Here is a 25,304-nt window from a genome sequence, read left to right on the forward strand (position 1 = left end):
ATTGTTTTGAAACAAGAAATTTGGGTTTCAAAAAATAATGTTCTTTTGTATATAATTTCTGTTAACCTTTTGAATTATTTATGATTTATTAAGCACAAAGTGCTTTATCTTTGAAAATTATCTCTTGTTAGATATGCTGTAAATCTGCATATTAATTTTTTTTTACCGATATTCGTTACGTTTTCCCTTTCTGGAACTGTATCACAATGTTGGAAAATCTTCGGGATAAAATTCTGAATGTCCAGCATGATTTATCCACAAGGTATATCGTTTTTTAGAGAGCATAATGTGACACAATTTCCAACAAACTGTATTTATTGTCTGGATAGTTAGGATACATATTGTTAAAAATGTATGAATATAAGTGTTTATATCGTATATCTGTTTGAAAGACACTTTAATAACTATCTATTGTTTCATTTTATGTGTCTAATCTGTTTTAAATAAGTATTTCAGTACTGAAAGTTACTATCAATGGTACAAATGAGTTTTGCAGCGACTATTAGATAAATACAAAATACACTAAACAGCATAAAAGCAACAATTCTTAAACAGCAGCTGTCTGGGATATTGCATGTAATTTTTAAACAGTTTCGTGATTTCTCCATGCTTCAGAAAAAATAAACAAAAATATTTATTAGAATTATTATTTCATTTTTTTTGAAGTTTTTAGAAGACATTTATTGAAGTTGCTTTTAATTAAGTTAACAACTAATGCTGAAAATTCTATTTCATGTTCTTTCTGTATACATATTTTTCATTGTTATTTATGCTGTTATGTATTTTCAGTTTAGTTTACCTGAATTATTTGTTTTATCCATAGTTCATTTGTTTAATACATTCTTTGGATAAAATATCAACAAAATTTTCGAATCTGAAAATATACTACAGCTATCAAAATTTTCATGCTGTGTTTCAAATCAGGCTTAAATTGCAATATCTATCAACTAGGGCTGGGTGATGTAGGAATTTCTATATCGTGATGCATCGCCAACTTTACATTGCAATGTAGCGATTATTTTAGCAGGGTAGTGGAACCTTGGAACAGCTTACCAGAAGAGGTGGTAATGAGCACGGGAGTAGATAGTTTTAAGAGGGCCATTGATCTTCACTGGGGATTGTAAATTGACTAGGTAGCCTAGCTCGGCCCAGAGCCTGTTGCTGGTTGTCACTTTTGTATTTGTATATTTGTATCACAATTTCAGGTTTTATTTTGAAACTTAACTTGCTTGTATAAGAGTTTTACAAAATAGATAAGGTATAAAAATAGGCCAGATTGGAATTAACAGATTTCAGCACCAGAAAGAAATTTATTACTACAAGATAAATAATAACAACCTCAAAAAACACAAATTGCAGTTTACTGCAGACACGTGTTTCGGCGTTACAGGGAACTTCTTTTTCAATGCAAAAAGAAATGAACTTGTGGATGAAAAGACATATTATAAAGCAGTGCTAAAAACGTAAGTTAGTAAAAAATATGGAAGACAAGTTTTGAGATTACAATGAGCCTGGTTTTTAATGCAAAAAAGATGTAAGTACAGTTGGCTCTCTGTTTAACCACTTTCAAGGGACCACAAAACATTGTCCTCAAGTAGAAAGCGTCCTTAAATTGAATGCTTTTAACACTAGAGTGAACCATCTGGAACCGTGAAAAGCCGTCGTTAAATAAAGAAAGTCGTTAAATAGAGCGTCGTTTAACAGAGAGCCAACTGTTAATGGATGCATAGTCATGCATTCCATTCAAAAGTTAACATATTCTTGCATTAAAAAAAGGTTCCTTGTAATCAGTAGCGATGAAGGGAGACAGCACCCAGTGACACTCAAAGAGGATTTCATAGTTTATAAAAAATATAAATACTTTAATTCTGAAAATTTCCACCAATATATCTTCAATTATATTTAATCTAACAAATTAAATAAAAATAAAGGGCTCAATATTGCAGGGGAATGTTAGGTTACATATATCATCTTCGAGAAATTTTGCATCAAATGGATTCACAGTTTATATTTTTCTTAAAACCTTTTGTTGTGCCACAAAAATAGAAGTGAGCTGTTTCTGAAAATTATGTAAATTTTATATTTATATTAAACAGTTATTATTTTTTAGGGGGGGGGGGGAATAGTCGGTGACACTACGAGTTACCGACCCATGTGACACCTGTGATAGGCACTCCACTTCTTGTAACACCAAAATACATTTTGCATTTTTTGTTGCTATTTTGCCCTTTAAATTTTGTTTTCTTTTCTGGAAAGTAACTATATGATAAACTTACCAGTTCATCAACATATTTTTTGTTTATAACTAAGAACACATGTGCAATTCTTACATGTTTGGGAGAAATGAAGGTCGAACTCTTAACACCTTCATTGTTAAACTAGATTGAATTATTATTAACATTAGTAGGAAAAAATTAGAAGTTAAAACGGCAGCAACCCTGGACCGGTGTCTGTACATCAGAGCAGTATCGATGTATCGGTTTAGAGAAAAATTCTAAACCAGTTTAATGATGTAGGATACTACCTGGTTTTTGGCAATGCATCGCCCAGCCCTACTATCAACTATTCATTTTTGAGCTATGCTTGCCTCTAATAAGGACGAAGCACCCTTTGAATGAGACCTCACAAAAATAACCTTTAACACATTCACTGCCGGTAGATGGCCCCCTTGCCAAAACTCCAGGGGGCAGGTGGGGCTACTGCCCCGGGGCCTCCACAACAAAGGGGCCCCCACAGTTAAATTTTTACAAAATATTCTAACTTTCACGGGTCAAAAATATCAGATATACAGTCGAACCTGTCTATCTCGAATTTTACGGGAGAGAAGAAAAATTCGAGATAATGAGGTTTCAAGATACAGAGGTTTTGAAAAAAGTTCTAAAAATAAGTAATTGGAGCAATGACTCTAAAGTAAAAGTTTGGAAACAATTTTACTAATCAACAATATCCCCTTCCTCTCAGCTTCCGAACGGATATAATTGCTGGAAAACTTGCTTCTTGTGCATAAAGTTTTAATTTTGGAGGATTATGTGAATATTATATTAAGAAATAATATAATATTAAGAAAAATGCTTTTTGTCTCCAAATTCCAGTTAATAAAGATCATTGAGGATCGAATTCAAGAAAGACACTTTAGTCAAAATTCGAGATATACAGGTTTTCAGAAAATTTGATTCGAAACATACATGGGAGGAAAACATTGAATTAATACTTTAGTTGCAGGGAAAATGAAAAACTTCGACATAGAAAGGTTTTCGAGATAGGCAGGTTCGAGATAAACAATTTCGACTGCATACGTATGTATCAAAATATTCAGATATATATCAAAACATCGGATATTTTCGAAAATATGATGATCTTTTCAAACCCTGATTAGGGGCCTCCACTCCTTCGTTGCCCCGTGACCTCCACATTTCCAAATCCAGCCCTGCAAAATTCTCCTTACTAATTGAAGAGGAGAAGCTGTTCAACGTTATGGCCTGACTCGAGATCGGCAGCAAAAGTGTTCCCGCCTAAAATTTTCTATGCACTATGACCCCTGTTGTAGGTGCCCCTACTTTTATAAATCATTAGTTACTCTTTCTATTTGTTTAATAACTAGCAAAGCTGTAAACATTTTGCATGAAGACTAAAAAATTTAATTACAGGCGTAAGGAAAAAATGCTTTTGTGAACAAATATTTGGCTAACAGAACCATGTTTGTTTTTAGCATTAATGTTTATCAAAGGTTTGGGAAAATAACAATTTGTTTAAAATTAGTTTTATTTGTTAAATTCCGCTTTTGTTGCTGTTTAAAATATTTTACGTAAGGTATTAACTCAAAGATTTGTTTCTAAAAGAAAACAATGTTTTTAAAATAGTTATTTTTGTTTTAGCATTCGAAATTTAACCACTGGGGAGAACCAAGCATCAAGGTTAGTAAAATATCATCTGATCAGTTTGAAAAAAAAAAACAAACAAAATAATGTTTTGTGAACTCTCTCTTTTACTGTCTTGTTTCATTGTATTTTTATGAACTTTTTTGTGTATAAATTTAGAATACATTTTGATGAAACAGAGAAAAATGATTTGCAAGTAGAATTCATGGCAGTGTTGAGATATTGCTCTCGCTGCTTGAAGCAGTAACCAGATTTTTACTACTAAGGTTTTATTTTTAAAAAGTTTTAGACAATTCAGCCTTAAAGAAAGTTTGCTTTTTGTGCAAAAGCTCAAAAATCAAATAATTTTAGATTCATTTTTTTAAACATGAGTTCAAATAAATGTTATGCTACTTAAAATATATGTCTTTACAAATCTGCATGGTTATTACTTTTAACACACTCTGACTGCTTTTTACTTTCTAGCCTCTCTGAATTTTTAGCGGTATAGATATAAAGCAGATTTTTTTTTCTTTTCAATTGTATAATGTAGTCTGTATAATTGGAGTTTTCAGTACCATATGAAGTTGGTTTCAGTCCTGATCAACTAGAATTATTGGACTTGACTACAAATGCATTTTAATTCTATCATTTCTGCATGACCCTGTGTATGCCAAATAAATTAAAATTTGCTAGTTAACTTAATAGTTACTACTATATTGTAATGAAGCCATGATGTTATATAAGTATTATTAGTTTATTGCATAAGGTGCTTTGTATTTACTGATAACTTTCATAAAACTTTTAAAGAAGTACAGTGAAACCCATGTAAGTTGACCACTCGCGGTGCACTACTTTAGTGGTCAACTTAAACAGGTGGTCAACTTTCAGGGGTTGATTTATATTATAAGGGCTAATTCCGTGCCTGAAAAAAAGCGGTAAACTAAGACAGGTGGTCAACTTAAAAAGGTTGGTCAACTTCACAGGTTTCACTGTATGATGTTTCAAATTGTAATAACACCCTGTACATCCTTATTAAACTTGCAGTTTAAAAAATCACTTCAATCATTGTTTTAAATTCTGATAACAATTGCTTATTATGTATTCTGATTAAATGTATGCTAAATGTTTGCTTATTATTTTGATTGAATGTGCAGTTCCTACACAGATTGTACTATTAATTATCAGTGAAACCTGTGAAGTTGACCACCCTTGTAAATTGACCGCCAGAATTTTCAGGCTCGGAATTAGCCCTCATCATATAAATCAACCTCTGTCAGTTGACCACCTGTTTAAGTTGACCACTAAAGTAGTGCACTGGGAGTGGTCAACTTACACAGGTTTCACTGTATTAATCTAACAGACATGCAGGGCTGAATTTTACTTCATGCCACCGCTAGGCTAATTTGAAATTTGCTGCCCCCTCCACTTAAGTGATTTATCCAAGATCAATTTAAATACTGAAAAGCACTTATTTTCATGAGTCCGTCTTAACCAAGAAAATTTAAGACTTGCGAAATATTTAAGCTTTATACATTACAAACTTTGATTCTCTTAATAGTAAATTCACAAAATATTCGAAACACGAATTCATCGATAGCTTTATTTTCGTGAAAATAAAAATATGTATGTACTCTTTATTATTCTTAGTGCATGCACCCCATGTTTTTTCTTTTAAATATTGCAAGTATTTTGATTGTTATTAAAATTCACCATCACAAACTTTTCAGGCAATCTGTAAGGCATGTTGAATCTCTATGGGGCTTTAAATCTTTACAAGGCTCAGAGAGTTTTTTTATTCTTTTTAGTTTATTTCAAAAGCATGATGAATTCAAAACCTATTTATTACTATTATGTTCTGCCTTTTAGTATTTGTGTATCTGAAATTTTACATTTGATTTTGAATACTATCATAAGACAGTGACAACAGCATTTAAATTAGCAAAAACAGAATTTTGTTCATTTTTTCGTTAACCAAGTAACCGAACAAAATTAACTGAGCAATAAAAAACACTGTAATTTCAAAATGATTCGATTTACTTACTATTTTCTCAATATTCAGATACATATATTAAAAGTATCAAATTCATTGTAGCGTTTTAAAGGGCCACCTATAGTAAATAAACAATGCAATAAACAATGCATATTAAAAATTAAAAAATATTTTGATTTGTTCTACAAATAAATGGTTTCCACAAATAAATGGACAAAACAGTATTTAAGGTTTTCCAAATGGAGTAGGGTTTAACTTACTTATTGAGCGGAAGTAATAATCCCAAATTACTTTTCAATTCTTAAAACATTCAAGTAATGTTTCGTGATGAACACTCCTAAGGGCATAAGAGGAATTAAATTATTTTTTTTAACGCAGAAGGAGATAATGGTCGCTTAGCAGTCCTTCCAGTATTGCACATAGTCTTTTTAAGAGAAACCAGATATTATATCTGTTTTAACTAATGCTCTCTTCTGGATGCGCTCTGAAAGGACCTTCTTTGAGTTATTAGGGAAAGAAATTCTTGGAAGAGAGATCAATGTTGTTGGGATATTCTCCACCCCTGCCGCAAACTGAAAATGAAACTGATTACCCATTACTGCTAGTCTGTCACACTGCATTTTCTGTGGTTTCGACAATTACGGTCAAGTCCGCTCACAAGTTAAGATCAGTAATGCCGCTGTTTTAGGGAAAAATTAAAAAATAACTGATGTTTTATTTTCAAAAATAATAATTTAAAAAATGAGATTGAAGCAAAATTTGCCACCCCGAAAAAAATTGCCACTCTAGGCAGCTGCCTACTCTGCTTATTGAGAAATTGGGCTCTGCAGACATGTCATGCTTGGAACATCAGCTCAACATGACTGCAGCTGAACTCTTAATGATAAAGTGCTAGCCCAAAACAATCATATGTAACTTTGTTAAAAAGCATTGTTTTTGCTGTAATAAAAGATAGGTTGACTTAGTTAAGAATTTCTTTTGCATAACGCTCATACTAAGATTATGCGAATTTTCATTTAATCTGATTACCTTTTGCCCCAGTTAATTGGGATAAACAAGGGTATACTGTACTGCTGTACTGCAATGAAGTCAAGTATTACTAGCAATACATAAAGTGTATTATATGTACTCATGACTTTTATAAAACCTTTGAATAAGTACTTGATGATTCAGATTATATGTATATGCTTATTTATTTATACTTTTTCCTGAATGTATTTTATTTTTTAGAGGAAAGAAGCAAAATTATAAAGAAGTTTCACAAAATGCTGGTGGATCCATGTTACATCAGTACGTTTTAAGCATATTTATTCACCAATTTGCAGCAAATTTTTATGATTTGTGTCTTAGTGATTTTGTTCGATTGATAACTAATTTTTATTTTGTAATTATTTTTATTTGATTACTGAACATTAATTCTGCCATGGTTGAATATCAATTTGTATAAACTTAACTTCAGAGGTACCCAGAGGGTAGGTCACTGTGACCTCTCAAAAATGTCCTCTAGCGGTTTGAAATTTTTTTAGGTAAAATTGCAATATTTTTTTTTTTTTTGTTTTAAGATTGTCCTCATTAGCTGCAGCAGGTATCTGTGCATACTCGTATTTTGTCATTCAGAGTCATTCGGTCAGTACAGGGTGCCCTTGCCTAATTTGACTTATGAGTGACTTATTATTATGCATTGATCAATGTTACTTTTTGTTCATTCTAAAAATAGAACATGCTCATTAATTATTAAGCATGGCATTGCTTACTGGAACTTTTTCAAATCAATGAATTGTTCTGGTTTATCACTAAAACGAGTATGATAAACTCAGGGACGGATCTAGAGGGGGGCCATGGCCCCTCCAAAAGCCTTGCGATTGTAGGAATTTTTTTAAGGAAAGAAAAAGAAAAAAATATTATGAGATGATAACAAACTTTAACACATGTATTTTACTGAAAACGAAGTATAGGCCTTAATTGGGAGATAAATTATATCCTTCTCCTCAAAACAAAACTTTTATTTCCGGAATTTTTCTTCATCTTTTACATCATTTCAAGATTCCTACTACTGACACTTAGACGATCTCTAAATGCTGCAGTTCTCAGAGTATACCTATTGTTCACAAGACCAAAGAGAACCTAAATTTTCGTTTTTATGGCTTTAATTTCGAAACTAGGAGGAGAACCCCCTTTTCCCATGCCCTTTCACAAATGCCTTGATATGTAGCAAAAAATTGCATTTTAAGTCTTTTATTTGGAAAAAATGTCAATGGAAACTAGCTTATCCAGCCCTTATCACTTAACTTGCTTAAAAGCAACTTAAATGAATTTTTTGGGACTTCAATTACAAACAAATTTTGATAAGACCCCCTCCCTCCCTAGTTTATATTGTGATATAGCTTTAAAAGGAGATTTTTTGCAGGAGCTCAAGAATCTTCCATCCCTTTCTAAAATATATATAGTATAATTTAGAAAGGGATGTATAAATATAGTTAAAAATCGAATTTTTTAGAGCCTCAAAGGCAAAATATTTTCAGGAAGGAAGTATTCTAAGCACTTTCACACTTCCTTCAATGTAAGCAAACATTACCTAAAGGTGCATTTTTAGGTTGGACAGCTGAAGAGCTAGAAGAGCATCCCTCCTCTTCTAACTTCTCAGTGTATAATGACAGAATATTTTGGTTTCTATGCTTTATTTTCAAAAAGCATTTTGGGGCCAGCGCTCGAAACCTGACCTTTCTCCTTACATCATCAAAAATAGACAAAATGCGTTTTTAGTTTCCTAATTTTCAAAAATTACTTGGAAATTTAAATTTTTAAACTTTTTTGAGGGAGATTCGTAAATCTACCCCCTCACCTGATGTCTTGATACCCTAAAAAATGAGTTTTAAAAACTTCATTTTAATAAAATTTCTGGGGAGTCAGGGCCAATTTCGCAATAGGCAGAGTACACAGTTGCCTAGAGCGGCAAACTTTTCAGGGGCGGCAAATTCGCTATTATAATACACATTTTTTGAATTAAATTGTTATTGGAAGTAAGATATTTGCAGTCTTTCATTTTCCACAGAGACAATTTTTTTCTTCTAATTTAATAATGATTACTTTCACACATCTTATGAAAATCAAATGTTTTTCAATCATGGTATTTGCCGAATCGTCAGCAAAATTTTCCAAATAAACATTTTTTGGGAGATCACTGTGATCATTTCATCGGGATGCCTCAGAATGTGAAACGCCATCATTTCTTCATAAGTTTGACAGTTTGAATCTGGGGAACATTTTTTAACGTTTTTTTGAGTGAAGGATATTTTTGCTTCTTTTAGGGCGGAGGGGGGGGGGGGCAAATTTCAAATTTGCCTAGGGGCGGCATGGAGCTAAATTCAGCCCTGGGGAGTTTGTTCAAAAATTTCGGATGGCCTCTCTCAAAGCGATCGGCTGGAACCCCCACTGGATAAACTATTATCTTTGGGTATGTTCGCGTAGAGCTATTGGTTGATTGATTTGATGATGTCGTGGTGAGTGTTCATAAGATTTTTTCATTAACTAGTAGCTCTATGAGAACATACACGATTAGTCATTAGTTAACTGATTGCTCTATGCAAGCATTCCCTATTAAACGAATGTATAATTTATATAAATTAGTTATAGATAACATAGATATCCTAACTGTGGCCAAAGTCACTGCTTAACTATAAACAGTCTTCAACACATCAGATAACAGAATGAAGAGAAACAAGCTCTTTAGTTCACAATGATCAGTGTTACCAAAAAGTTTTAGCGCTTAGCTCTGGCGGGTAGATGAGTATTTGACCTTTCTGGAAATTCTACAGACATCTTTGCTTGATAAAAAAATCATGAAAATGTGTAGATGAATATTACAGAAAGGAGCGAAGTGAAAAATAATTACAACTGAATGGAGTAAATATTCATTATTTGGTAACCTACCAGCTTATAATAATTATTATTATTAAAAAAAGGGAGAGAGAGAGAGGGGAAGGGGATACTAAGTCTGAAATAATGATTTTAAATTTTACTTACTGGGAAAAAAAGAAACAGACATTCATTTAAAATAATTACAGGTAATTGGTCTCCAAGAAGAACATTTTTAGTTTATACCCTAATATTTTTTTAAGGATTAAAAGCTGTTTAAAGTTAAAATTTTTAATCTGTGTTAAAGTGTAATATTATATCAGCATATTGTACTTTTCAATAATGCTATGAACTATGTACCCATAATAATACCCCATACTATGTACCCCAACTAATAAAACTATGTACCCATTTTTTTTTTTTTTAAAGTTCTTCTTAAGCTGGATATCATTTTCATCTTTCATAACTGAGTAAATACCTCATTCATTTCAAGATCCTTTACTGCAACCCTAAATTCCTGTGTTAATTTTTATCCATATATGTATGTATATGTGTGTAATTTTTCTTGATTGTCATAGTGTTTGTTTTTATTTAGTTATCAAGAACTTTGGAAAGAACTGCATGAGAGTGATGCTTATAATGCTAAAAAAGCGGAGGTAAGTTACCACTAGATTGAAAGATTTAAATTTATATTAAAAGAAAATGATGTAATGTTATTGAATGTAGACCGCTCACTCAGTGTTGGATTCAGAGCCGTCTCGATGGAGGTCACTGTGCTAAAAAAGTAATATTTGGCAAATTTTGTCTGACATTTGAGGCCTGACATAAATGCCATTTTGCAATGCCCAAATGCTCCTTTTCATTACATGTACATAAGCTTGCAATGTGCAGTAAATTGAGAATCATTACCCTTCCAAAAATTTTAGTTTAGTGTGCCCCTGGCTGCAAGGGCGCCCATATAGGGGGGCAAGAGGGGGCTCAAGCCCCTCCTTTTGAAATTAGAACTTCCTTGCTTTTAGTACTTTTTTCTTTGCAAAAATATAAAAACATTTCTTTTCTAACCATTAATGACTAAATTATTAAAAATGTTAAATTTTAATAACTCTAATTTGTGTTGAAATCGGTTTCCACGGGGGAAATATCTTGCTAAACCATGGGGAAAATATCTGAGCCCCCCCCTTAAATTTTGCATATGGGCACCCATGCCTAATTCATTAATTTTTAGAAGCCTTATTCAAGATAATGAAGAACCATGAAACATACTCCAGTGCTGTGTTTCTTAACATTACAGATATGCAAACCAATACAAAATTGTAAAAGTTTTATTGACCTTGCAAAAAGTACTATATTATATTGAAGAAAGTTTTTTTTTCTTTCTTTTCTGTTTTGATAATTCACTGATTAATTATCCTCCTCTTCTTTTTAATTTGCTCCAAGGCTATATGTGGGAAATTTTCTTTTCTTTTTTTGCCAAGCCTCAATAATGCCAGAGGATTAAAATGCTAACCTAAATCTCTTTTTGATACTTGAGGTGATTATTTAATACAAAAATAGGAACTAATATTTCGGTTACTAGTAGAGACGTACCGAGTACTCGGTAACTACTCGGTACTCGGCCTACTCGGCCAATTTGCCGAGTACTCGGTACTCGGCCAAATTCTGATCAGATACTCGGCCAATACCGAGTAGTTGCAAAAAATTGAATATTGTCCAAGACAGATACTAAAATTTATAAAAAAAGAGCAAGCATTATATTCTGCAATAATTTACATTAAAAATTTATAAGTCAAATTTAAATTTTGAGAATAATGAAGTTTGTAATGCTTCGATGGAATAAATCTTTATTTTAATGTCCCCAAAGTTAATAAAACTTATTTATTAAAAATTACGCAAAAAATATAAGTATAGAAAATATGGAATTTTTATATTAAAAATGGATTTTTACTACAAACAAAATTTAGTTATAAAAAATGTAAAAATAACTTTGCTTAAAAAATAAAACAACCTTAAAAGTATAGTGCAGGAACTCTGCAGACACATGTTTTGGCATTACAAGGAATTCCTTTTTCAATGCACAAAATGGGGGCTCGTAGATTTAAAGGCATCCGACAAAAGTCGTATTTTTTTGTTGAATGTCTTTACATTCTTTAGCTCACATGTTATGCACTGAAAAAGACGTTCCTTGTAACGGGGAGGGGGGGCAGAAACACGCGTCTGGAGTGTTCCTGCACATTTGTTTTATCTGCTTTTAAAAATTATTGATGTTTGGCAGATTAGAACTATAATTGATTGGTATACAGTGAAACCCCTCCTAACGGATACCCCTCAAAGGCGGACACCCCTCTTATGCGGACAATTTTTAATTCCCCAGTTCCAATGCAAATAACATTATTAAACCCCTGTCCTGCGGACACCTCTATATTGCAGAAAAAAAAAAATTTGTCCTGTTAGTGTCCGCATTAAAGGGATTTTACTGCAATTTGTTTTAATTCCAACTTGATTAATCATACCTTTTATTTATTTATTTTTAATTAAAAAAATTATTTTTTTGTAAAATTTTTGACACAAACAAAATTGTATATATATAATGTGTAATTAAATTTCAGCAGGAATTTAGTTTTAAAAAATTTATATGGATAAGGAGGTTTATACTACTATTCCAATAAGTTCAAAATTCATCACATGTGTGTCGGTGGTTCTTCTTAAAACATAATTGGTACTTGGAACTCGGCCGAGTAGTGAAAGGCCGAGTACTCGGTAACTCGGTACTCGGCCGAGTAATAAAAGGCCGAGTACTCGGTACTCGGCTACTCGGCCAAAGTGCTACTCGGTACGTCTCTAGTTACTAGTGCATTTAATGCCCCCAAATGTTCTAAAAGGTTTGTTTTTATATCATAATCATTTGGTTCATCAGAGACAAGTTGGTTTTAAATTCACAAGTTGGTGAATAAAATTTTAGTAATAAGTCAGTTTTAACACTAATTGTTTAAACATTGATTTTGGGAATAAAAATGCTTTTATCTTTCATCAATTTGTTTAAAGAACTTTTAATTTTAAAACGTATATATCAATGCAAAAACTCAACCCAAAAACTTATTTTTTTTTTCAAAAATCCTTGAATTTAAATATAATTACTTTCAGTGTAACTCGAAGTATTTCAAAGAGAGAGAGAGAGAAGGGGATTATTCCTTCATTTAAATTTAAAAAAAAATACTTTTTGAATTTTTAATCTTTTATGTGTGTAACATTTTGAGATTTTTGTAGGATACAGTTGTTCATATTGCAGTAGACCGATCAATTTTCAGTTATAGGATAGACTGACTAGTGAGTGCACAATCGGGAACAATCTCATTTTTTAAAATTCTTATCATTAAAGACTAGTATTTGGCATGATAATAAAAGAATTTAAATTAATGTACATAACCATTTTTTTTTTCAAAATAGTTAAAACTATTCTATGTATTTACCAGATATAGTGAAACACTTGCAACACGAAAATGCTTAACATAAAAAATCGTTTAGCGCAAAGTTATATAGAAGTTCAGACAGTATACTGTGCAATTTAAAACATGTGAAACTATTTCGGTCGCTTAAGCTTCGTGCTAAACGTTTTCCACTGTATTCTATATTTCACCTTTGGTGTTTTCTATTTTTGATGCTCTAATAATTAGATGAAAAACTAGATGAAAAACTGCATTTCCATTAAGCTTTAATTTTGTTTTTTAGAACAGCTTCAGAAAAATCCCTAGGTTGGTGCTTTTTTTTTGTAACTTTTTTTGATGAAAACTAGCCAATTGTTTTGTTTGTCCTCTACAGCTTACAATGGTTACCATAACATGTAACCACATCAGCACAGGTTAGCATCACAAAATGTCACCAACCTGGGATTTATACCAAAGCTGTTTCCATTTTTTTGTTCGAAAAGCAATCTATTTTAACATTCTATTCTACACCATTTGCTTAAAATTTGATGCTTTAGTTTTCTTGCTCCTACCTGAGAGGGAAATAAAGGGTATTGTATTCTAATGAAAAGCTAAGCCCTCCTAAATTTTTATGCACACATGTACCTACTTCTACATACTTACATATCACATGTCAGTAGCATAGAGAGAGAAAAAATTCAGAAGGGGATAAAGTAAGTTTTAGTCCTTTTCTATGTCAAAAACAAGCTGATGTTTCGCCATATGACTTCCTTTTACTCCAATTTAATGTCATTTCTCCATTACTGGCAATTTTAATGTGATTCAATAGTTTACTCTCTAAATATCACCAACAGTGGCCAAATTGAGACAGATCTAAAAAAAAAAAATTGCCAAATTTGTCACCAAGTTGGCGACAAAACTTGGCGACCAAAAGACTGGCAATATATCGCAAAGTGTTTGCCAAATTATAACACCACTTGAGTTTACATCGAAATTAACAATGATTCCTCCCCCCCAAAAAGGGGCAAAAGACTCCTTTAGAAACACCCGAATGCAACCATAAGGGGAGATGCACAACTAGACCCCACTAGGAGTCTACGTACCGAATTTCAACTTTCTGGGACTTACCATTCTTGAGTTATGCGACATTCATACGTTACATACAGACGTCACGAGAAAACTCGTTGTAATTAACTCGGGAATCATCATTATGGATATTTCGCGTGTTTATACATTCTTTGGCACTTATCCACATGTGGTCCAGTCGGGAAAAAAACTCAATATTCATTCGGGGGTGAGTAAAATGGAAATTAAGGTCGATTTTTTAATGAAAATTATTTCACGAATACAATACTTCCTTTTTTGTAAATAGAAGTAAAAAGGAACATTTCTGCTTATTGAAGGTGGATGCATCTTCGAATCCCACCTGGCTGTGCCTCTCTCATGTTGTATATTATTAAGAATTTTGCAAACATTTCTCGTATCTTTGATTGAACCTACAATTACACCTGTTGAATTTTCAATCCTTTTTCCATGTACTGTGATTTTATGTGCAACAGCTATTTACTGAGCATGTCACAGCAATATTATTTTTTTTCTAAGTGTTTGTAAATGTGTTAAATCAGCATTTGAAATTATAGTTAAACTCGGTTAATACGAAATGTCAAAAACTCACGAATTTGTTCATATTAGCCATTATTTTTAACAACCGTGAATAAGTGATACTCTGAAAATACGAAGAAATACTTACCTATATTTAAAAAAAAAATTACTACTAATTGTTAAATTCAGAAAATTAATCACTCATTTCTTATAAAAGAATGTTTTTTGAAAATCTTGAAAAATGAAAATCGACAATCGGGGAATAGGTTGTCCACAGGTAAACAAATGTTCGGGCTTTATTTCCCGTATAAAATATTTAATATTTTCTTTTCTTTGCACACTGGGACTTCTACTACCTAACAAAATGATGAATAATTTCTGAAAAAGAAAATTACAATATTCAACCACAAACATTTTAAGTAAGGAGGTCAGAAATTTTTGTTTGTCGTAGCCGAGACTTTCAATTAAATTTATGTATTATACATGAAATTTTCAATGTATTTAGATAGCAAACCAAACTTAACGAACAAAATGCTCTTTTTATCCGTGATTTCATATTAAACGTGATCGTATTAAGAGAGTTCAACTGTATTTTTAGGAAGTTGATTCTGTGATTGGAAATCTGCATTCATTTTGTTTTGATCATCTGTCTGTAGTTCGACAACTAAACATTCAGCTTGCTGCACTTCCTCAGTTACAAACTAGCATTATGGACTTGATGAGTAAAATAGGTATGGCGTCTTTCTTCCACATTCAGTAATTTAGCATACATAAAGGTTTGTGACAGTGTAACTTGTGTAGTCAACATTTTAATTTATGTATTTAAATATATTTTATTTATCTTTACTAATATTATAAAGAGAGAGGGTGGATTTTTGTGTGTTTATATGTTCGAGGAAATCTCCGGAACCACTGCACCTGTTTGAAAAATTCTTTCACTATATGAAAGGTGCTTTTTTACTGAGTACCATAGGCTATAATTCGGAAAAATCCGATAAATAGTACTTTTTTTATTCAAATTTAGACCCAAATTTCACGTAAATTTTCTATTATTGGCTATTAAAGGGGTGAAAAATTGCTTGCACATATTAATATTATATATCGTTAAAAAGGGTAGATTTTTCTGTGTTCTAAACAATTTATTTCAATGCTCTAACTTAACTACGGTGGGAGTAATTTGCGTTTTTAGCTCGAACTTTTTTAGGCTTCGTTGAAATTTAGGTACTATTTTCTTCATTAAATCTATCAATAAAAAGTGGAGGAATTGTCCCACAGTTTTTTTTTTTTTACAGCATTGGAAAAAGCGAGATTTTTTACTCCAGATCTCTCTCCACCTATGGTCGAAAAAATTAGCTTCTATCTTCAAAGGAAAAAAAAGTTACAAGCATTTTTAAATCAATTACGAAATGTGTCATTTTGATTCAAGTTGTCAACCATTTTATTTTCCCGTTTCCACGGTTACGCTTTTTGAATCCATTGTGTATTTCCTTATTCTGCATCTGATTTCTTAAACTTATTTTATTTCATGTTTCCATGGTTACGCTTTTAAAATCCATCATTTGCATTTTAATTTCTTAGAAGTATTTTAATATCTGTCGTCATTGTTTGGAAGGGTAATTTTGCATGGTGTTTTTTTTTCTTTTATTTAATTTATTCTTTAAGTTATTAAGTTATTCTTTTAAATTATTGTTGAATATATGTAACTTGACACAATTTTTGTTCTCAAGGTAGACCAGGCAAAGCAGCTCTTAATATATAAAGATTTGAAAGCTACTATGAATGTGATTTTATACCTTTTTGTTTGTTTGGCGAAACATTTATTATTGTGAAAGAAAAAACATCCACTTCACTCGCAAAAGGGCTGAGTTCCGGTAGCGTGGTCACTTGGCACGTTAGGCGCTGATCAGTTCAGTCTAGGATTATTGTTTTAAGGCAACCGTTAATGTAATTCATTGTTTTGGCGAAAAGTTTGTTTTGAAAGAAAATAAACTTTTGATTTGTTTTCATCCGAGTGAAATGTACGACATTTTCTTCTTTTTTTCTGACGATGATTTTTGAATGTCCCACGGGATGTTTTTTTTTTTTTTTCGTTAGACGGATAGATTATGATAGCGTGGTTGCTGGGCAAGTTTGGCGATAAATAATAGAGCTGTGGAATTATTTTTACATTTGAAATATATTATTTGATGTCTTTTTTTTATTTATGTGGCGAAATATTGTAAATTGCAATAAAAACTGCTTCACTCGCTAAATAGAGTTTTAAAGCAACTGTAAATCTAATTCAATGATTTGACAAAAAGTTTAAAATTCCAAAGAAACTTAAATAGTTTTTTTTTTTGAAAAGGTGTGTATGCATTTTATACAAAGAAAAACAATCATTTCATATGAGAAGGGGAAGGGGCGTCAATTTTTTTTATTCAACGGACTTCCATTAAATTTTTAGCACGGGCATTGCTGTGCGGGTACTGCTAGTTTATTTGTAATACTGAGATTAAAATTCCAATTTTGTAGGAGTGGAGATCTTAAAGAGCACTATTTTTATTTCATAGGTTTCTTGATTAATTTACAAAAACCATCTTCAAATCTGATATTTCTTTTTCAATTATACAATTTTTGAGAAATTGCCTGTCATTGTGTGTGTGTGTGTGGGGAGGGGGTGTACATTTTAAAACCTTGTCAATGGAAATTCTAAAGTTGAATGCTTTTCTAACAGTCCTCGTATGTATATGGATCATTTTAAGTTATAACAAATTGAAATAAAAATTTTGAACAAAAGTTATTTTAAATCCAATAGTAGCAATGATTAGAAATGATATGATTAAACAAGTTTTATGGGTATTTTTTAGGAGAATTAGAAGGAGTGTTTGAGGAAGTAGAAGATGCATTGATGAATTTGGAAGATGTAATTGAAACACAAGAGCTTCAAGAAAGACAATTGGACCACAGATTTCAACTGGCTATGTATAAAGAAAAGAAGTTAGCAGATTTCGAAGACATGAAAGGTAAACTGCGTTACTGTTATTATATAGCATAAAAATCTTTAATTAAAATGTTTCTAATGAATCATGAATTATTTTTAGGGGAATGCATGATATTAATTCTTAATGGTATGAGGAAAAAATACTTAAAACTACTATCTTACAAATCTTTTCTTCATAATGCATTTTAATTAATTTCAAAATTCATCTAAGTTTTTATTGATTTCATTAATCATGTTTCCATCCAGTATTATTTTCATTAAGAATGATTTTAGTTACATATTTATGTCTTAATTAAAATTGTACATGTAGTGTCTGAAATTCTTCTCCAATGAGGATTTTTAAAGTCTCATAGGTTATCAATTCTCTGATTTCCCTAATAATATTATCAACATTTCTTGTTAGGTTCTTTTTGCAGTAATTTGTTAATGATTATAGGCTGGGCCTAATCTTGCAAAATGTCATGTATAGGCTGACAAAAAATAAAGTGCAGGTGAAGTGTAGGCTAACCTGCCCCACTTTAAAACCAACCTTGCTTCAAACCAAATTTAATACTGTGAAGCACTGTTTATACGTTTTTGAAGGGGTTGTATGAAAAAAGTGTATAAATGAAAAAATGCATAATAGGTATATATTAATATGTATTAGACTCTGGCAGGACCAATTTGAAAAACGTATAATAGATAAAAATATATAAATGAGAAATTTATAAACAGTGCTACACTGTATTGAAAACACAATATATGCCCCTGAAAGAATGTTTCCAAAGTTGAAAAATCAAGTTTAAGCATAAATGCTGACATTTGATATTTTATTTATTCATACTTATACATTGCGATCAGACGGTTGTCAAATGATTGATCTCGAGTTATTTCAAAAGATATTCTGTTCTCTTGAGATGAAAGAAAATATTATCTGTACGTAGAGAATAATATGCTTGTTTGTGGCAAGTGTCCCAAAAAAGTTTTTTGCATAGAAGCATGAAGTTTGGTAAACAGGTATTTTTTTTTCTCTTTTTTAGTAATATGAAAAGGGTGTGGCTAAAAAAAAATAAAGTGTGCTGATAATTAATTTTTAAAGATAGTAAAAAAAAAGTGCAAAATGTAAAGTTCGGCCCCACTAATCGAGCTCAATTTTGCTTGAATTAAATTTGTGGACAATTTGTTTTTGTAGTCAAGTCTGTCTTTATGTAATCTAATCCTGTGCTTTTTCTGTTTTCTTTATTATGTTGGCTTACAAGTTCATTTGCTTTTGAAACATAACATTATTATTGTATTAAGCGTTCCTAAAAATTGTTATGTGTGGCTATAAAATGGGACTTAATAAGGATAATTGAGAAAGAAGTCATAAGTTTTGTGATTCAAGAGTTTATTTTATGAAAAACATTTATTAGTGCGAGTATTAGGAAAAATACTCTTTTACATTTTAGTAGAAATTAAATTTTAATGTACTAATTCATCTGTCATATTTAATTTAGTTAAATTAGGAGAAGTACATGCACATAAAGTATTTGAATATGAGAAAAAACAAGAAGCCATACTTAAAGAAAGACAAAACACATTCCAAGAAGTATTTGAAGAAGAAGTTCAGCAGTACAAAACGCATGGAGAATTAAGAAAAAGTAAGTTAATTGAATCACATTATTACTGAATTTTGTATTGATACCAATATTTTCCCAAAATCAAGTTATTTCATATATATGTTGCAGTATTTCTTTAAAAATATACAATTTTTTTTCCTTACTTATAAGTCCTTAAAAAAATTGATGAACTTAATTGTTCGTAACTGATTTTTTTATTCAGTTGTTTTACCTTATTATGATTTACTATTACAGTGAAGCACCGTTTATACGTTTCTCTTTTATACGTTTTTTAAATTGGTCCCTGTAGAGTCTAATACGCATTAACCTATGCCTATTATACGTTTTTTCATTTGTACGCTTTTTTCATACAGTCCCTTGAAAAATGTATAAACAGTGCTTCATTGTATTTCTCATAGCATAAATTATGTGGCTACTGTAAAGCTTTTAAATTTGATTTGGTTTCAAGAAAATTTTGATGCTCATTTTGTCTCATAATTGGTGAGAGCAAACCTTAAACATTCAATGCATATTATTAGGAAAACAACACAAACCTGTTGAATGTTGATTTCACAAAGCCAGGGGAGAGTAATTGCCCCCTCCTGAACCCCCTATATGATGGGCCTGGTTCTGACTGCAAGAGACATCACGCCACATGTATCTCAAAAGAATTTTTATTTTTCGATTTTCAGTAAAGTTAAAATACGGTTTTCATTACTTCAATAAAGAATAAATATTCTAAGCAATTTAGATGAGAAAAACTGTTTAATTAACTCAGAGAAAGTATTAAAAGGTTAATTTCAGGCCTAGAACATGGGAGAATGCTCTAAATATTAAAACATTTGGTTTTTTATTTTAATAATTCTGCTAAAGTAATGTAAATTCATTTCAAACCACCTTTTCTTCTGCATTCCCCCAAACGCACAGGTGTGTGCTCTCAAAATTTTTTTTATAACTGCAGCACTGTGTACAGAGATCGCCAAAAAAAAAAAAAAAAAACGGATACATACCCCTTTGTTTTTGTACTAATGAATTCTTATTTTCATCCTAACCCTTTGACTACAGCTACATATGATGTGTACATAATTTATACTACCCGCATAATGATGGTTAGGTGTGTCCTTTACCCCTATAGTGTCCTTTTTCCAACTTTGCACAAAAGAGAATTGTATTTCTGCAAGAGTAATAAAGTTTTCATATGTTTCGTGGGGTAGATACAATGCTTTTTTGCACATAGGATCACATGGGCGCTTTGAACCAAAAGAGAACTTGAAACCTTCAGTCCAAGAAGGAGGGGCTATAGAACTGATTATATATGGGGTGTTTTTTTTTTTTCATTTATTGTCTTGTTATTGTTTAGAGTACGTTCATTTTTTAATTTTAATGTTATGTGTTTTTCCAAGATGGTAAACCACTAAATAAGCCAATAAATCTAAGAAGACTGAAAATAAATCTAAATTACATAAACAACTTATGGAGATTTTAATTGAGTAACATCAATTTATTATTGTTTCTGTTTGTCCTCTTGAATTGTGTTTGCTTTCCTGCAAAGCGGGAAGTCGTTTGCTTCTTTCAACAACATAACTCTAGGGGTCAAATTTAGGACTTATGTTTAAATCAAAAGCAATGTTTTGTAAATGTTCTGTGAAACAGATTTTAAAGCTCAGGTAAGCTCTAGTTTAGATGGAATGGTTAAAACCTTTCTGATTTATCAAATTTGACGCTTTTATGCTTTAAAAAAAACAACATTCATAATATAATTTGTCATTTTTTAGGAGTTTCAAGTACAAGTAGTGCTGAAGCTTCTGTTTCATTGGAAGAGATAGATTTGGAAGAAGATGCTTCTGCATTAAATGACTTTCTTGGCGATGTTGATGCAAATGAAACAGCCGAGAAAGGTGAGTAGAAAATTGTCTATATTTTTTAAATACAAAGGCTGTTTAAATACTTTTCAGTACAGTCAAACCTTGATTTCTCAAACCTCCTTTCCTCAAAACTCTTGATGTCTTGAAATACTCCTCCCCCCGCATTTTCTATAAAAACTTGAATGTGTTTTCCATAGTCATCTTGAAACTTATTTTTAAAACCCTTGATGTATTGGAGTTTTTACACAGAAGTGAGTTTCAATTGCTTTTTTCTATGCAATTTTGTTGGAGCAACTAGTTCTGCAGGCATTTAGTTTTTATCTCTTTTCCTGGAAATTTTAAGAATAGGGGATTGGATGAGTCCCTTGTATCTTAGTGTTTTCCCCAAAGGTTAGATTCTTTGCACTTTTCCTCAGAATTAGTAGTCCATTTTGATCGGGGGGGGGGGGTGATCTAGAAGAGGGCCATGGCCCCTCCCAAAACCTTGTGGTTGTAGGATTTTTTTTAAAAAAGAAACAAAAACAAAAAAAATATGAGAAGATAACAAAATTTAACACATGTGTTTTACTTTAAAAGAAGTTTAGGTCTTAATTGGGAAAGAAATTATATCCATCTCCTCTCGAAATAGAACTATTTTCTCCAAAATTTTGCTCCATCATTTACATAATTTTTTGATTACAGCTTTAGACACTTGGGCGATCTCTAAATACTGCTGTCCTCATCAGAGTACACCTATTGCTCACGAGACAAAAGAGAGCCTAAATTTGCATTTCTATGCCTTTAATTTCGAATTTTTTTTCGGGGGGGGGGAGTGACCCCTCCTCCACAAATGCCACGAAAGGAAACCAAAATTGTATTTTAGGACTTCAATTTAGAAAACTTTTCAACGGAGATTAACTTATACCCAGCCTTTATCCCTTAAACTGCCTAAGAGCGGCTTAAATGACTTACAGTTAGATTTTGCAACTTCAATGGAAAAATATTTCCAGGAAGGGGAGATTCCAAGCACCCTCACTCTCCCTTTAATGTCAGCAAACATTGCCTAAACGTGCATTTTTAGGCTCGACACCAGAAGAGCACCCCACCCACTCGTATTTTCTCAACATTTTACAGTAGAATATTTCGGTTTCTTAGCTTTATTTTCAAAAAACGTTTGGGAACAGCACCCGAACCATGGCTGCATCATCAAAAATAGTCTGAATGCTTTTTTAGGACACTAGTTTTCAAAAATTTCTCGGAAACTTCAGTTTCGGAACATGTTTGAGGGAGATTCCTAAACCCACCCCCATCACCAAATGTTTCTAAAGATGGCCTAAAATTGAGCTTTTAAAACTTCATTTTAATAAAACATCTGGCGAGTTTGTTCAAAAATTTCGGCTGGCCCCCTCCAAACACTTGATATTTTTTAACTTTCCAATTTACAAAGTTTGAACAGAACAACGTCCGTCGGGTCTTCTAGTATATATATAAATACATATACATATTTAGGTGTCCAGCAGAAGAGGCCTAAAACTCATAGTTTTCCTCAAAAATTGATTTTTTTCTAATTTTTTAAATTTATGTTTTTTTTTTTAAATAAAATATCAAGTGTCCAAAAATTATTTGCAAACACATTTTCAGATCAAAATTGGAAATGAATAAAAAAAGTTATGTTTAAAATAAAATATTAACTTAAACTTTTAGAAAAATTCCATATCTTTGAGTACTATGTGGTTGAACTTAAATTATGTAGGATTAGCAAAAATTTCTCTGTAATGCTACTTACCTGCTTTACTGTTTATATTTTTGATTTTTTTTGCTATATTTTTGATTGTCATATTTAATGATTTTTTTTTTTTTTTTACATTTCTTTGAAATAGACAAAGCTGATGGCTCTAGTGAAAATGATGATGAAAAAGCAGCTACTGAAAATAAACCACCCATTTCCTCTGATTAATAAAAAGCTTAGTTTGTTTTAAGATGAATGTATTTAACTTGTTTATAGTTTTTAAACAAAAAATTAGAGTTAAAGAACTAAAGTTGGAAATGAAAACAACCGACTATTATCTTGCATCTTATGGTTAGCAGGGCTATAGTGCCTCGAAAGAGTAGTGTGCCGATCGGCACTTTTTTCCCCACGATTCTTGAAGACAAATTGTATGAAAACCGCTAAAGGGCAGTGCGATCGAGGTGTACGTTCAATTTCGCGGTGTTTACATTAGTAGACGCGGGATTTTGTTACAATTTAGTTCCGCGTTTCTCTTTTTTACCTTTATTTCATGAATATTTCATGAAACAGCATTTACGGCTTTTAATGGAGGCATCAAAGTTGAACATTAGAAGAAACAAAGCTTCATCTTGTTTCGCACCAGGGTGTAAAAGTGGATACAAAACATCCAAGGAGAAAGTTACGCTTTTTAAAGTTCCAGCAGATGAAGGAAAACTAAAGTGGAATTCGTTAATTCCCAGTTTAGATAAAGTTTTTGATAAATATTGCTCAATTTATTCTCTGCATTTCGAAGAACATTTTATTGAAACGCATTTTAAGCATATTATAAATGGTGAGGAAGTTTTGATTCCTCGGGGAAAACTTTTTTTGAAAGATGAGGCAATTCCGACAATTTTCCCCAAATCTGCCAACATACTTTACTAAAAAAGTACCAAAGAAAAGGTCCATCAGGAATTATGCAGTTAAAAAAAATGTTCCCTGTTTGAAAAAAAAAAAACTTGATCTTTCCGCAGATGAAACTGAAATAACCACGTATAAATCTATTATAAATGAAATTGTTCATATTAATTTGCCTAACGAATATTGAGTTTGCATGAAATTTAAAAATTCATTAATTACGTAAGGATGATTTTGGCAATTTTTGACCCCCTCCCCCCATGTAAGGGTACGTAAGATTTTTCACCAACCCCTATCCCCCTATTCTTATGTAAGATTCCATTTCGTTTTTCAAAATAATAAAATAAATCTTCGAATCGTTATTAAATTCACATTATTAAATTAAACCTTTTGCATAAAGAAATAGTTACTGAAAAGTTAGAATCTAAACTGAATGTTTTTTCGACTTTTTTTTGATATAATATTAATTACAAGTAAAACATGCAATACACAATGTGACTCTTTTATTATATTTTTTACTTTTTTTTGTAAAACAAATAAAAAAACATCTTATCCTAACACGTTTTTACCTTCCAGACGCAAATGGAACATAATCTCTGCCAAATCACTTGACCGCACAATTTCTAATGTGAAATACCGACTTGGAAAATATTAAGTAAGAATGAGTTTGACCCCCCTTCCCCAAGTAAGGGTACGTAGAGGCTTTTCCGACCCCGTCCTCCTCGGGACCCTTACGTATTTATTGAATGGCCGCTTATAGTCTACTATTTTCATTGAAGATAACTTAGCATAAGGTAATTTTATATGCTTCAAAAAATAAATGAACACCCATGTTACAATTAGCACTTATTACAGATTACACTTATTTCTTTTGCGCAGAAATAAGTTCAATCCGAAAAACGGGGCTTTTAAACTGCGAAATCAGCATGCAATCGCTGATTTAAAACGAGTCTGATTGGGAAGCATAACGTACTACTCGAGCGCAGCGCCATCTGGTTTTTCCTCAGATCTGAACTCACTTTTTCCCCGTCGATCGGCACACTACTCTTTCTAGGCACTATAGCAGGGCTTTTGGAAATTAATAAAAATGCCAAGCTTTGCCAGTTTGAAAAACGCTTTTTAGACTCGGTACAGTTTTGGACCAATTTCAAAATATTACTTTTTTAAATGATACATAATAAGCTGTTAAAGGGTCACAGTACCTTTCAAGCAATTTTTTTTAATTTAAGTAAATTCTATTTTTTGTTGAAACCATAACATGCTTGCTTACTTTATAATCAATAATTTTTTTACAAAAATTTTAAATATTGCTTACTTTTTTTTAAAATTCAAAACATTTAGGAAAATTTCAATTTTTTAAACTCCCTAAGGCTTTTTTGTTTTTAAACTAATATAAAAAAATCTTTTTGCTAAACAATCACAATCATCATCTCTAAAAATCTGTGCATTCATTTGCTTTTGTGTTAACTAAAAAATTTTCTGTGATCAATTACAGAAAAAATCATAATTTTTTTCAAAAAAATTTAGTTTTTAAAGGTATAACATGCT

General features: G+C 31.6%; 1 protein-coding gene across 1 annotated transcript; it reads left to right on the forward strand.

The window, feature by feature from the left end:
- On the forward strand, positions 1 to 24,601 carry LOC129220303 (dysbindin-A-like). Its single transcript, XM_054854701.1, has 9 exons — positions 1 to 262; positions 3,876 to 3,914; positions 7,081 to 7,140; positions 10,301 to 10,361; positions 15,328 to 15,460; positions 17,576 to 17,731; positions 19,185 to 19,328; positions 21,062 to 21,184; positions 23,011 to 24,601. The coding sequence occupies exons 1-9, from the start codon at positions 207 to 209 to the stop codon at positions 23,085 to 23,087; spliced, it is 849 nt and encodes a 282-aa protein (XP_054710676.1). The 5' UTR covers positions 1 to 206; the 3' UTR covers positions 23,088 to 24,601.
- The last annotated feature ends 703 nt before the right edge of the window (positions 24,602 to 25,304 follow it).

The sequence above is a fragment of the Uloborus diversus genome, chromosome 4 (genome assembly GCF_026930045.1).
Source record: "Uloborus diversus isolate 005 chromosome 4, Udiv.v.3.1, whole genome shotgun sequence".
NCBI lineage: Eukaryota > Metazoa > Arthropoda > Arachnida > Araneae > Uloboridae > Uloborus > Uloborus diversus.

Excerpts from the sequence above, each read along its gene's own strand:
- LOC129220303 (XM_054854701.1), top strand. The coding sequence starts at position 207 with ATGTTGGAAAATCTTCGGGATAAAATTCTGAATGTCCAGCATGATTTA. Across the intron at positions 7,141-10,300 it reads GGTGGATCCATGTTACATCA|TTATCAAGAACTTTGGAAAG; the intron begins GTACGTTTTAAG and ends GTTTTTATTTAG. Across the intron at positions 19,329-21,061 it reads GCATGGAGAATTAAGAAAAA|GAGTTTCAAGTACAAGTAGT; the intron begins GTAAGTTAATTG and ends GTCATTTTTTAG.